The sequence below is a fragment of the Octopus sinensis genome, unplaced genomic scaffold (assembly GCF_006345805.1).
Source record: "Octopus sinensis unplaced genomic scaffold, ASM634580v1 Contig11052, whole genome shotgun sequence".
Taxonomy (NCBI): domain Eukaryota; kingdom Metazoa; phylum Mollusca; class Cephalopoda; order Octopoda; family Octopodidae; genus Octopus; species Octopus sinensis.
The window spans coordinates 24,560-39,097 of NW_021832242.1; the positions used below are offsets into that span (position 1 = coordinate 24,560).

Consider the following 14,538-nt stretch of genomic DNA (forward strand, 5'->3'; position numbering starts at 1 on the left):
ATCAACTACAGCGATCGCTGACCCGTCCAGCGATAACCTAGGGATAAAATTAGTGTAACCCCTCGTCCTTTTACAGACTTTAAGGACACTGCACTTGTCCGCACACATTTTAGACCCCTACTCCCACACCAGTTTACAAGTTCATCCACAGCAACCTGTAGCCTACGACACGCACACTCTGGTTTCATCGACTGATCCCAGAGGATAATGTCGTCTGCATAGATCACCATTCCAGTACGAGCATTGACTGGCATAGGTGCAGAGGCCATAAAGATATTAAACAGTGTGGGACTCAGCACAGAACCCTGAGGGACCCCGCGAAGGACTGTTGCGACTTTAGAAAAGACCCCCTGGTGTCGCACGACCTGACCGCGAGATTCGAGGAACCCCGACAGCCAGCGCCTTAGACACGGAGAAACCCCACACGTGGCGAGGGAACTCCGCAGGCCGTCGTGCCACACCGAGTCGAAGGCCTTTTCTATGTCAAGACTAACTAACATACCACACTCCCTTTTCTGGAGGGCGTTCTTCATTTCGGAAGACACCTTCCACAAGCAGTCTCCACATGAACGACCCTCCTGAATCCCCATTGGAACTCCGGAGGGCGTCAACCACCGTCAGCTCCTCCAGGAGCCTTCGGTGCATGATCCTTTCTAGGATTTTAGATATAGCGGGAAGCAAGGAAATGGGCCTGTATCCCCGGGGACATCATGAGGCTTCCCAGGTTTTCCAATGAGGATTACCTCAGCCACTTTCCACCTGGAAGGAATCATCCCAAGTCGCAAGCTCCCGCTAAACAAAACCTGTAAGGCCGTGATCAACAACGGCGGGGCCTTTTTGAAGATGGACATAGGGATCCGATCTAGCCCCGCCGCGGTGTTCTTACTTCGGGAGATCGCTGCCAGGATCTCCCTTTCGGAAACTTCGCCTGCATCGACCCTTGATATGTCCAGCTGGCAGCGCTTGTCCCAAGACAATACCTCCTGGATAGTAACAAAAGACGACGTCTCTACGAACTGACTTCCGTCAGTTCCCGAGATGTTGTTGAGGTGGGTTGAAAATATATCAGCCACCTCAACCGGGTCCGAGGCGAGGGTTCCATCAGAGCGCTTAAGGCGCACTGACTTTGCCTCCCCTCTCCCCGACAGGCTCTTCAGTTGTTTCCAGAAGTCCGGAAAGCGCGGGTCCACTCTTTGGCAGGCCCGCTCCCACCGTGAACTTTCGTGTTCACGAATTTCCCTCCGGATCTCCCTCTGAAGCCGGCTGATCCAGCCGCGAAACCAGACACGGTTCTCCTGGTAGACGCATTTGTCCCGCAGTCTGGACAGCCGGCGCTTGAATCTAATTTTATTTAGCACCCGGTACGGGAGCGTGGAATGTGCCTGGCCCTGTACTGGGTTCTGTTTGAAATTATCTCGCATATAATCAGACAGGGCAGCATTGATTCCATTATCTAACGCCTCCAACTCTCGTATGTTGGCGCAGGTATTCCCCACCAGGAGTGAGGGCAACCTGCTGGCCATGAACCTCTCCAGGTTGGCCCAGGAACCGGACCGGAGGTCAAAGTATCCTGGGGCCCTTTGAGGAACTGGCTCACGGAGTTCGTGCAATAGAGGCAGATGGTCGCTCCCAATATCAGGCAATAAGATTGTGTTACTAACCCAATTTAGCATTCCGGGGCTGACCAGAGCAAGGCCTAGCCAGTCTTGTCCTCCCCGCGAATCGATGTGGTTTGGCTCGCTTGAAGATCTGATTTCCAACCCGAGGTCTTCAACCAGCGTCTTTAGAGCCAAACCATGCGCGTTGGTTACTCTGAAACCGAGCTCTTGGTGCTTGGCATTTAGGTCCCCAACGACCATCGCCTTCGGATGCTTTCCAAAGAACTCCCGTACGTGCCAAGAACACGCCGTAAAGTTCTTCGAATACATCGCCCCTAGGTAAAATGTTAAATTACCTATGCGAATCCTCACTTGGAGGAATTCACATAGGCTACAAGAACATAAACCTGAGCTCCGGAGAGCAAGGTACGGCTTGTAGAAGAGGCTAGTTCCCGTGCCACATATTGACCCCTGTTTTCAGGGTATGTGACAACAGTTGTAGCCATCAACTACGTACGGACCCCCCTTTACCTTCGTTTCGTTGACCACCAGAATGTCCGCACTCGTGGTGGCCAACATCCTCTGAACGGCGTCTCCTTTACCGAACAAGGAGCGCGCGTTCACCGATATAATGTTGAGCATCATATCGGTTCCTCACCAAGGATCTTCTTGGCCTCAGCCATGTTGCAATGTAGCATATCTGCTACACTGCACTTCGTCGCCCTACATAATTTTAGTAGGCGTACACACAACTCCACCGCAGGACTAACACTGTCCTGGGGAGCACGCTCGCCAGGGGGGGAGTGCGGTGGCATTTCCACGTATGGAGGACGCCTTTTCCCCCCTAGGTTTTGCTGGGCGGTATCACCTGTAGCCCACTCGGAAGGCTTAGCACGCTTCGGCATCCGAACTGACTCGGATGTTATTAGCGGCTCAGCCGACTTTGTCGGCGAAGGTGGTACCGACTCGCTCGCAATGTGGCTTGCAGGCTTCACAGGCCTCGCCACCGAAGCAGTCTTGGGTGGTTTGGACTGCTTTGCCCGCTTGCCAGGTTGTGGCCCAGTAACTGCGACGCTAGCCGCGCGACTTACCTTCGAGATTACAGCCGCACCTACCTTTCGGGTTGCCTCCTTGAACTTGGGGCAACCTTTGAAGTTGGCAATGTGTCCCAACTTACCGCAGTTGACACAGTACCTCTTCGTAGGTGGCGAGGGGCATGCCTTGCGACCATGCTCGCCACCGCAGGTCAATTTGTACGAATTGTGATTATTTTTTTAACACAAGCACTTTGAAGTATTAAGGGTAGGGTACTAAAGCTTGATAAAAGTAAAAAAAAACCTCAAATGAGGCACAAAAATAAGATAACCAGATAATCCCTACACACGGAAATCTTTAGTAAAAGGCGAAAGATTTATACGCTTTGCATAGGAATCAGATTAAACAATTTTATTACCCGTTATTGTGTAATAATCATTCAAAAGTAGATTTATAATATGTATAATTTTGCTTTAAATTGTCAAAATTGACACTATAAATTATTCTCTTATTAACCGAGCTTTAATCATATGAATAAATAATTTTTTAAATTAATTTAATGTATTCAGCACATTAAAGGACGATTATTAAAATGATAGAAGATTGAAAACATGTAAAACAAAATCAACAAGTGGCAACCCAAGTTTTTTAGCATTTGGGTATATATAAACACATTACTGATACCACATTTATCATATTTGAAATACATAAGTTTATACCAGTGATTTTCAAGTGCGGCCCCTATGAATATTCATGAATAAAAAATTCTCACGTTATTTTATTTGTTGTTTTGATGTCGAATTTTAAACGTTTTCAAAAAATTTCCGAGGAAAATGGGATTTTTCAACACATCTGGGAAGAAAAAAATTTCATTTTGAGGTCAATGGAAAGGCTCTTTGCCTAATATGCAATTCTATTAATGTAGCTTTAAAAACGTATACAATCGAACGGCACTACCGTTCCCACTCTATTCTTTCTGACAAATTCACTGGTGTTTCTCGGACGAAAAAACTAAAACAAATCAAAGAAGATTATTTAAAGCGATCATCCACTCTTAAAAGTGGCACATATTTCTCTAATATTAACTTGGCATCATACAAAATTAGTTACCTATTGGCTAAAAATATGAAGCCTTATCCTGATGGTGAATTATATAAAACGGCAATCGAAATATTTGCATTAGAATGTTGTTCGCCCGCTGTTTTCGATATTGCACACAAGTTACCTCTAAGTAACGATACTGCTACTAGAAGAGTCAGTGATATATCAGATAATCTAATTAACGAACTTTCACAGTATGCAAATTTTTTCGTAATTTTTAGAATTTGTAAAGATTTTCAATATTATTCCTTTGCGCTTGATTGTTCCAAAGATATTTTAGATATCGAACAATTAGTAGTGTTTGTAAGGGGAATAACAGGACTTATGAATAAATGGAGGTGTGATAATAACTGGACTCCAGTGTTATGGCATTATTGCATTATTCATAAGGAAAACCTAATTTCCAAAAATATTAAAATGGAAAATGTTTCTGAAGTAGTGATAAAAATTGTCAATTGGATTCGGGCGAACGCCTTCAATCACCGAAAATTTAAAACATTTTTAACTGAAACCGATTCGGATTATGACGATGTCCTTCTTTTTTCAGTAGTAAGATGGTTAAGCCGTAGCTCTTTTCTCAAAAAATTAATTTCTTTTATTTTTATATGTAGATTTTATCAACTTCTTCCTGAAATTATTTTATTTACTGAAAATAAAGTGGACAATGCATTATTGAAAGAAAATGGATGGGTAGCAGATTTAGCATTTTATGTGGATCTATCTGTCTGCCCTAAATGTCGAATTACAAGAGAAAATAAACTAAATTATGAAATTCATGGATATATCAATGCCTTCGCTATGAAATTAATTTTATGGAAAGCGCAGATATCAAATAATGATTACACACATTTTCCTTATCTGTCAGAAAATTCCGAAAGTGGCTCAACTGATAAATATTTAAAAATAATTAAGATTTAAGTTCGCAATTTGATGCAAGATTTCAGGTTTTTAGTATTTAATTTAACCTGACAGAGCTTTAAAGAAGGTGCAAATTCAATGAGATTATTTGCATCTCCATTAATTATGAAAAGTGAGGAGGTTTCCGGAATTTACCAACTGGAATTGATTGATTTGCAAAATGATGTTGAACAGAAAAGTTTGTTCAGCAACATTTCAATAATTGACTTTTATTCGAGAATTCCAGAGAACCGATTACCGAATCTAGTCAATAATGCAAAGAAAAATTTAGCGATGTTTGAATCAACATATTTCTGCAAATCGACATTTAGTAAACTTGTCCGAATTAAAACAAAGTTTCGCAGCAGATTGACTGATACTCATTTATGTGATTTGTTACGTACTTTAACTAGTAGAATTAAACCTAATTTTGATTATTTAGTTAATAAATAATTGTCAAAAATTATTTGCGGCCCCTGTAATTTTTTTTAATTTGCGGCCCCTGATTAAAGAAGCTTGAGAATCACTGTTCTAAACCAACTAAAAGTAGATGCGCCACAAAGAAGAATCAGAATATATTCGTTTTAATAAAACAACCGAGGAATGCTCGATATATCAACAAACTCTGAATTGTATGTTTTACGCCAGAAAAAGAAATTATTTATTTTAATTCATAATTATATAAATTATTAAAAGTTTTGGAAACTATGTCTGAAACGACTTAATCCGCAATCCAGCTCTTGATTTATTTAAATGAATATTTTAATTAATAAGATTAAATTAAAATAATTTTCTTACAATAAATTTATCACTATGTTCATGTTGCTCACTCTTGTTGTAATTTGTGCAATATTGGTGATTATTTGTGCATTAATCCCTTCAATTAAACTATATTTTGTAATATAACTCAATATTAATTAAAGAAACAAATCCCCGAACTCCACTTTGAGGAGGACTCGGACATCCTCATCGCTGGGGCAGGCGTGTTCGGTTGTGCCTTTGGGTATGCCATGGCTCAACTCGGCCACAAAGTCACAATAATAGAAAAAGACATCCACAATAACACAGCCAAATTACTGGGGGAATATCTCCAGCCTGGAGGAATACTAGCCTTGGAAAAACTCGGAATGAAGGGTTCTTTCACTTCTAATTTATCCTCACAGATTGTATCGAAGGAACTCTGGAAACGAAGGGATATGTCCTCCACCACCACGACTCGGACAGCCAAGTAGATATTTCGTATTCATATGGCGGGAAAACTCCTATAAATGGGGTCACATTTCACTACTATCAATTTATTGACGCCCTTCGAAGAAAAGCCACATCAAATAAATTGTAAATATGATTTAAAGGCAGCTTAATAGACTTACCATAATTCCAGGAAATGTCACCCGAATTGTCAAAACGGCTGGAATTGTGGTTGGTTTTGAGTATGAAAATGGCGGGAAACAAAAAGTGGAATTGTCCCTTTAAGTAGATAGGTTTTGAAGGCCAGACTGAATGTGATAGCGGATGGTGGTCTATCCAAATTGCGGTCCCAAATCCACCAAAAAACGCGGGAAACTCGATTTTCGTATTTCATTGGTTGTGTGCTCGAGGACTGTCCTCAAACAAGAGAGGACTACGCAGACATTATCCTCACTGACTCTTCTCCTATTCTTGTTTATCGAATATCCAAATCACAGTCTCGGCTTTTTGTGGATGTTGTGAAAGTCCCGACTAATATTCCTGCCTTTATATATGAGGAGATTATTCCCCGATTGCCTGGTTGAGTTATTGTGGTCATATCTTTAAGAAAGTATGCGACCTTCTGTTGAGGATGCTGTGAATAATGCAGATATGATGGTAATGCCCTGCAGGAGTACTGCTAATTCGTTTCCGACAGTCCCCGGACTGATCCAAGGAGGAGACTCGTTTAATACAAGACATCCTTTGACTGGAGCAGGGTTGACTGTTGCTCTTTATGATGCCATTCTCCTTCGAAATAGACTTGAGGGGGTGGACTTGAGTAACTACCGGGCTGTTCTTAGGAGACTTGGGACATTTTCTATCGAAAGAGCCCTCAACCACTCGTTTGTGGTCAATGTCATGTCCTTTGCTCTCTACCAGGTGTTTGCCCCTGTTGACGGTCGGTTTTTGTGTATATTTTTAGAAGTAGGTCGGAATATCCGTTCTGCTTGTGTTGCCTATCTGCAAAGGAAGGGGGAGTGTTTGGCTGGGCCGACTAATCTGTTGGCAATGTTTGTTTGTGTCTGAATATTTTAGTTCGGTGTCTTCTCCTTTTATATTTTTTTATCATTTCGGGTCGGTGGCTTTGCATTCTTGTTATCTTATTGGAAAGTCCCATTCGGTGAGGTGTCCTCATTTGATTGCTCGTGACGTATTTATTCATTTGATTAAGGCTTGTTGCATTGTTGGTCCTCTCATTTGGAATGACATTCGAGCTATTCTATCCATTTAATCATTTTGAGGCTATTAATACTTTTGATTTATACTTATTTTTTTAATAATAAACTGGATTTATTAAATAGTTTTTGCAGGTGATCTGGAGAAGTCATTTTATCGGATACCCGGGAAAAAGTTTATTTGCAAAAGTTAGTTGATGACTACCGGAGATGCCATTCTTTGACAAAAGCTTTAAAAAAACGAAATACTGATGTTTTACCGAAAAGTATAATTTCGTACAATTTTTGTTTGAAACGAGTGGTTTAATGGTGAGAAAGAGAGACTTTTGAACAAACTGGGAAGCATGATTTCAAACCCATACTAGATAAAAAGAAAGCTGGAATGTATGTTGCAAAGAATTTCATGACAGATTTTAAAGAATACTTTTTATTTAGCAGGGGACAATCGATTTCAAATTCGTGAACAAATATTGAAATTATATTTGATTGGAAATATATTACTAGCGGTGCGCGTTGCAAAAATCAATTTTTATAACTAAAATAGAACAATTTCTATTATTATGTCGTGTCCCATGCTGGCTACATATTACCTGTCAACATATCATTTTTATTGGCACAAATTTACACAAGAAATGTCGTTGTTTAGACCACCAATAGCAGTCAAACTTTTTGCATCTAAGCCGAGTGATTCATAATATTTTACAGCGGGGATTACGATGACTGTAGATTAGTAAAAAAACCGAGAATTTGATGAAAGAGGGGTTCGCAGAGTGACGCATAGTCCCACATATTAATGACGGAATAAACGAAATTCAATTCACATAACCTATTTTGAACGTAATCGGCATTTTATGTAAAATTTTGCAGAACTTGCATTAAAGCAGCAATTCCCAACTGGGGTGCTGCTCCAAAAGAAAAGTGGCCGAGGAATTAGAGCTTTAATATTTAAAATTAAAATTTATTTATAGTTGTATAAGTTATTTTAATTCAATTAAAGAAACTTGAAAATTTTAAAATTAAAATAGTTAGTTATGAGCAATTTTTTTGGTGGTTCACATCCTCAATCTTCGGCGAATAAAAAACAAAAAAATATGAATTTATTCTGAAAAATATTTGAACTATGGATTTACATAGAATAGAGATTGTGCATTGCCACTACCAAGGTGTATTGTATGCAGTAAAATTCTTTCAAATGATGGGATGGTCCCGTCTAAGATGAAAAGCCATTTAGCCACTATGCACTTTTCTTTAAGAGATAAGAAATCATCATATTTCGAGAACATGTTAAAATCCCAGGAGACTCAAAGTGCCACATTCGTTAAAAACACTTCACGTTTCTCAAAGAGCTTTAGATGACTTCTCTGATTTCTAATGAATATTGATTTTTTGAGTGCCGGGAGAAAAAAAACCTAGTTTTAGGTACCGCGAGCACAAAAAAGTTGGGAAACGCTGCATTAAAGCAACGAGGTTGTTGCATAATATTATCAACTAAAAATAAATAGGGAGTTCAAAACACCTATTTGGATTTTGTTTGCAATTTTTCATTGAACGTGTTCGACTAATCGGTCTACCAAATCGTCTGAATCAGCTCATTTTACAACGAAATAACCTTCGAATGCAATTTGATAGCTATTGGAAGAACATTCCAGTATTAGCTTTAAGTCAGGGGTGCTCAAGCTTTTTGGATTTGCGGCCGCATAGCATTTTTTTCCTTCTCTTCCACGGCCGCACATTTTCTGCATTATTTTTTCGATATTAATATAGTTTTTTTTTAATTATTAAAAGTGACCGCATAAGTTGCCCATTGTCATCGAGACCGAATGAGTTCTTGGACAGGAAATGCTCTCGTTCATCAGGGACATCATATTATTAAAATAAATAATTATTTCATGGACAAAAGATAAGAAAGAAGGAAAATTAATTAAAAGAAATGTATTATACAAGTTATTCTGTGCAATAAGTATGGGATTAGACGTTCCAGAAAGTTGCGAACTCATAAGGTGCAGTCTGTGGTCGAGAATGCCAGAGTATGTATTAAAGTGGATACTAGTATCACACCTCGATACTTGTCCAGCACAATAAGCCGGACATTGTGGTACAAGATAAGGTCTCTGGCGAGATACTTATCATAGAAGTTGGCATCACATGTCTAGATCGTTTGACCACAGTGGAAGTGGAAAAGAAGTGTAAGTACGACCTTCTTGCAAACGAGCTTGGGTTGATGCACAGATGCAAGGTCCTTGTCATTCCTTGCGTGATGACATGGGAAGGAATTGTATCTAAGTACCACAAGGGTTATCTCAGGCAGTTGGGAGTCGATAGTACATTCAGGCCTATATGCAGTCCACTGTCCTGAGGAGAACTCTAGAGAGTGCATCTGTTGATGCACGCAGACCCAGCCCCCTAATGCCACATGGGCAGAATTGTCGGCTGGAAAATGCTCTCACAGAGCTATTCCTTCGACCAGAAGCAGAAGAGGCTGGTCTCCAGACTTCAGATGCGAACGGTTCGTCGGATTAGTTAGTTAACTATTTTATCTCGGGTTTTTGTTAATAAAGTGTGTCAATTAAAAAAAAAATACAAGTTATTCTAATGACGGCCAGGATCTTTGGTATTTTTTGCGAGCTTATTGAAATCCACTGGTAGGGTAGATATCATTATGCGCAAACATGTCTCTAAGTTTGCATCCGTTATCCGAGATGTATATTGACTTTTTAAATATTTCATTTTGGAAAATCATGTGAATCTACATCATTCAACATGAAAATCGAACTAAACGATGCCTAAAAACCTTACGTTCGATATTATCTATTCAATAATGTTGGTTGACCATTATTTTATTAAAATTGTTTAAAAAAATTATAGTCAAACAAAAAATAAGGTTTTAATTTCACTCCTTATTGTTGGAAATTATTCTTCTCTTTTTAGGGGGAGAATAGCTGCTTGTCCCTCGCTCTCCTCGCTCTCTATCTCTTTGTCAGACAAAGTTGTTATATGTCCCATAGTCGTGTTCCGATAGTATGCCAGTTCTAGAAGTTGGTCGGCAGCGAAGGCGTATTCCTTACAAGATACCCTCATCTAATGCGTGTGTTCAATTAACATATTTTTGAGGGTTCTTTTTAATAAAACGGATTGGATGTATGTTCTCGTTGCTTTTTTAATGGTTATTTTATTCATGTAATATTTAAATCATTTCGAGACAACTTCGTTCTACGTCAAAACATACCGGAATAGTTTTTATCTGGGTTTAATAGAATATCGAATTTTCATTTGCTTTTCTGAGGCGGTCTTGCGATGTGATGCCCACTTTGATTATTTTCTGCTTTATTTTGTCTTAGATAAAAATATTAGGTTTGTTGTATTGGAATCTTGTCTCTGTCATAATTGGTATATCAGCTCGGATTTCAACATTTTCCGTCGATATTATAAACTGAGCCGAGTGAGCCTCTATCCTTCTTCCACTTTAAATACCGTAGGCACAAATGTAGATGGATGCACATTACAACTTTGTTGTGTCTTTGGAGGTACTCGCTGTTTAACATTTTACCACACTGGGTGGCCAAATGGTCGACAGTTTTTCTGTTTTTCTTGCAATGATTTATTAAATTGTTAATTGTTATAATTCAAATTTAAAGATATATCTTTACATATTTATGACTTTATTATTTTATTTCTCACAACTTTTTCTTGCCAATAAATAGAAACACTTTCTATCTATTTTTACTTTGATTTATTCAATTTTCATTCATATTTCAATTAAATAAAAAACCACAAATGAGTCATAATCATCATCTATTATTATAGCCTTTTCGACAGGAGCCATAGTCATTTATAGTCACAGACGAGACACACACTTTATTTTTAAGTAAAGAACAGTTCATGTTGGGACCGGGATATCTAGAAGGCCTCTGAAAGGCTCCAAGCTAACTTGGATCGGCTTATGGCTGACGGACGCGGCAAGTCCGCCACGTCCCTTTTCACTTCCGACAAAAGATTGGAAAGGACTTTAGTCGACTTAAAGCTGAAGAACGTGTCCGTACCCTTCTACAGGAGTCAGACGGTCCTAGGGGTAACCCTCGACATGCATCTCTGCTTCTCCCCGCACGCAGACAATTTCATTCGAAAATGCAAAAAAAATTGTACATCCTCAGAACTCTATCCGGTATATGGAAAAACGTGTCGCACTCGGTACTGGCGAATATCTACAGTCAATACTTCGAACTGCCAATTGCCTACGCCTGCGGATCATGGGATCCGCGGTTATCGTGGTCTAACAGGAGACGAATCGAGGAGGCCCAAGAAAGGGCCCACAGATTAACCGATCGTTGGTCACAAGATAACGAACGCCCCGGTACAGCTCCTCTGGAGAACCTTATCAAGCTAAACCTCTGTCCGCCTGCAAATGCCCCGTCAAAAACGGCCTGCCGCCCAAGGCGATCTTTTGTGAGCTCTTTGAAAGATCACCGAGCGAGGATGAGGTACCTGGTTGAGTGTATCGGGATCACGTGACGTTTGTTTGATTTTTACCGTGGCCTTGGCGGTTAAATAAAATAAATTACAATTAATTTTTAATCATGTTCGGATTTTTGTTTATTTTTTTCCTTTTACCTTTACCTTTTATGATTTTAAATCACGATAAAAATTTGAAATTGCTAAACTTCTCTTAAAAAAAGCATTCAATTCGAAAATTCGCTAGAATGTTTCACAAAAGTATTTGAACAATCTCTAGAACAGTGCTTCCCGATTTGTTTTGAGTTCGCACCACCGTTTTTAAATCTAACAGAGAATTTCATTAAAAAAATCATTAAAAAAATATCTAGGTTCCTTGGGATTTTTCTTTCCTTTTAGTTTTAATTAATTCTTCGAAACGCGATTTTTTGTTTGCTAGTACAATTCTGAGATCGTTTTCAGGGCTAAAAGAGTTTCTGTTCTTATTTTTTATATATAATAGAGATGAAAATCCATTTATTTCAAACTTCATTTATTTGAAAAGTCCAGATAAAATTGATTTTTAATTATTGCGTCTGCTTTTAGTTGATTCTCCTCCTCTTCGAGCCCGAGCAAATGTCTTCGACGGGTACACTATCCATTTTATAGGGCAGGCTATTTTTGTGGTTGTTCTCGAGTCCGATTTAATCGCATGCTTCGCCGCTGTAGGCAGGAGTTTATACTCCGGGCGCATGCTTTCCAATGTTCTCTTGATCACGATTGACTGGACATAAACTCGCGTAGATTTATGGACTTGTAAGGAGTTCTCGTAGTGCTTATAGAATTTGGATGTTATTTCATCCCACTTGAGAACCAACGGTACGACATTTACCTTAGCATTATGGATTAACCTCAATTCGCTTGCCAAAAGGTCGTATTTATGTAATTTCTCAACTTCAACATGCTTCAAAGATTGTTGAGAAGTAATCCCAATTTCGATCAGCGTAATGATGTTCCGAACTTTGTCGTAAACTTATAGACATATAAAAATTGAAATAATTCAAATCAAAGTTGCTGATATAATAACCAAGAAATATATACTCAGTGAAAACTGTTCCGTTAGTAATTTTATCGGGAAGATGGTCACTCACCACATCATTTTCAACATAAGGCGAATCGCACAAACCACTTGAGACATTTGAAACAATAAACAACTCTTCAGACGTTAAAATTTGATGATTTTTTGATCTCAAAATTTACATTCTGATTTGACTTCACGCACCCATAGCCAGTATGCTTCGCCTTTAAGTCTCCAACAAGAATTGGATTTTCATTTTTTATAAAACTTTTGACAATCGACAAATATTTTTTAACCTTTTGCAGTATATATCCTCCAACGGTTATCCATCCAGTTGAAATCTTTAAATCAATAGATGTTAATTTAGATACATTCTGTTCGATTTATTTTTAAGTCAATTAGCGATTTATTTTTAAGTCAATTTTTTGAGGGAAAAAAGTAATGGCACGAAATCCAATTAATATTAGTTGCATTCCTTTTTGCTAGCAGAACTGCTTCCAATCGTTTTTTGTAAGAAAAAATTAGTTTTTGACATTCTACTTTAGAAATATTTTTCCATTCTTCGTAGCAAATTGTTTTTAATTCCTGGATATTTTTTGGTTTTCATAAGCCAACTTTTATTTTTTTCGCGACCGAAGGTAAAAGGACATTTTTCCAAAATTTCGCAATATTTAAGAGAATTCATCATTCCATCAATTACAAATAGTTCACCAACACCTGTTGATGAAAAACAACCCCACAACATGATACTATCTCCCCCGTGCTTTACGGTAGGTATGGTGCATTTTGGGATATACGCCTGATTTGATTTGCGCCAAATTGAAAGCGTGTAGTTCAGTCCGAAAAGTTGTATTTTTGATTCGTCCGACCACAAAATATTGTTTATGAATTCATTTTCTTTGTTCAAAAGATTTTTTGCATATTGGATTCGCGCTGAAAGGTGTATTTTCTTTAATAACGGAACTCGACGGGGCCTTCGCTTATTGATACCTTCTTTGCGTAGTGTAGAAGTGATTGTACGAAGGGACACTGACGTTCCTGTGATTTTTAAATCATCGGCCAATTCTTTTCGAGTTATTTTTGGGTTTGAAGTAACTAATCTTTTCATTAATGAAGAAGAACGCAGAGATATCTTTTTGGAGCACCCGATCTTGGTTTATTAATAACAGTTCCGCGTTGCTTCCATCGAGTAATAATATTTCGAACAGTACTTTTTGGTAATATCAACAATTTAGAAATCTCTCCATAACTTTTACCGTTTTGGTGGGCAGTTACAACTCGTTGTTTTAGGTCCAAAGAATGCTCTTTCCTCATCGACGAGATAATTTTATTAAAAGGCGAAAAATAAAAGTATATTATACTAATCGGAATCTACTAATCAATTATATTAATAGAACTAAGAATCAATTATTTCAAAGAAAAAACAAGGCACCAAAAGATAATCATTTGTATCTTATTGTCAAAAAAATCCATATTTTTTGATAGTTTCATCACTTTTTTACACATCAAATTTGACGTTTTTCTAAATATGAAGCAAAAACAATTATATTTATTTGAAATTCATGAATATAATTAGCACGAAATGGGTTCAAAAGAATGCAAGATTTTATTGTGTAGCATGATGAACTAAATCGAAAAAGTTATCATTGTAAAAATATATTGAATTAAAAAAAATGATAGGTGTGCCATGACTTATTTGCCCCACTGTATCTGAGCTGTGCTGATAAGAGCTATTAGCTCTGCTGTCCGCTTTCAAAAGGAACGGGCATTAAGCAGGGTAATCCTGGTTACATAAGATTTATTTGGTCTCTGTGATGCATCAAAAAGAGCGAATGCTTCTCGAGTTCTCAAGGACCTATTGTTTGAGGAGAGATGGAATTCTGAAGGCCGTCGGATCTAAGAAAACACACATGGCCACTATCAAAGAATTCCTATGCAGAAAGTATCAATTTTCAACTCCGGAAAGCGTCTATGTCCTCGATAGATTCCTCTGATG

At 38.5% G+C, this 14,538-nt stretch overlaps 1 protein-coding gene and 1 pseudogene across 1 annotated transcript; one reads left to right on the top strand and one right to left on the bottom strand.

The window, feature by feature from the left end:
- Nucleotides 1-2,933: 2,933 nt before the first annotated feature.
- On the bottom strand, nucleotides 2,934-3,038 carry LOC115228837 (annotated as a pseudogene).
- A 720-nt stretch (nucleotides 3,039-3,758) lies between these two features.
- Nucleotides 3,759-7,092, top strand: LOC115228832 (squalene monooxygenase-like). Its single transcript, XM_029799303.1, has 4 exons — nucleotides 3,759-4,283; nucleotides 5,555-5,859; nucleotides 6,431-6,862; nucleotides 6,897-7,092. The coding sequence occupies exons 1-4, from the start codon at nucleotides 3,759-3,761 to the stop codon at nucleotides 7,090-7,092; spliced, it is 1,458 nt and encodes a 485-aa protein (XP_029655163.1).
- The last annotated feature ends 7,446 nt before the right edge of the window (nucleotides 7,093-14,538 follow it).

Coding starts and splice junctions, on each gene's coding strand:
- LOC115228832 (XM_029799303.1), top strand. CDS start 3,759: ATGAAGCCTTATCCTGATGGTGAATTATATAAAACGGCAATCGAAATA. Junction 4,284..5,554: donor ATGTCCTTCTTTTTTCAGTA/GTAAGATGGTTA, acceptor TATTAATTAAAG/AAACAAATCCCCGAACTCCA. Junction 6,863..6,896: donor TTGGCTGGGCCGACTAATCT/GTTGGCAATGTT, acceptor TGAATATTTTAG/TTCGGTGTCTTCTCCTTTTA.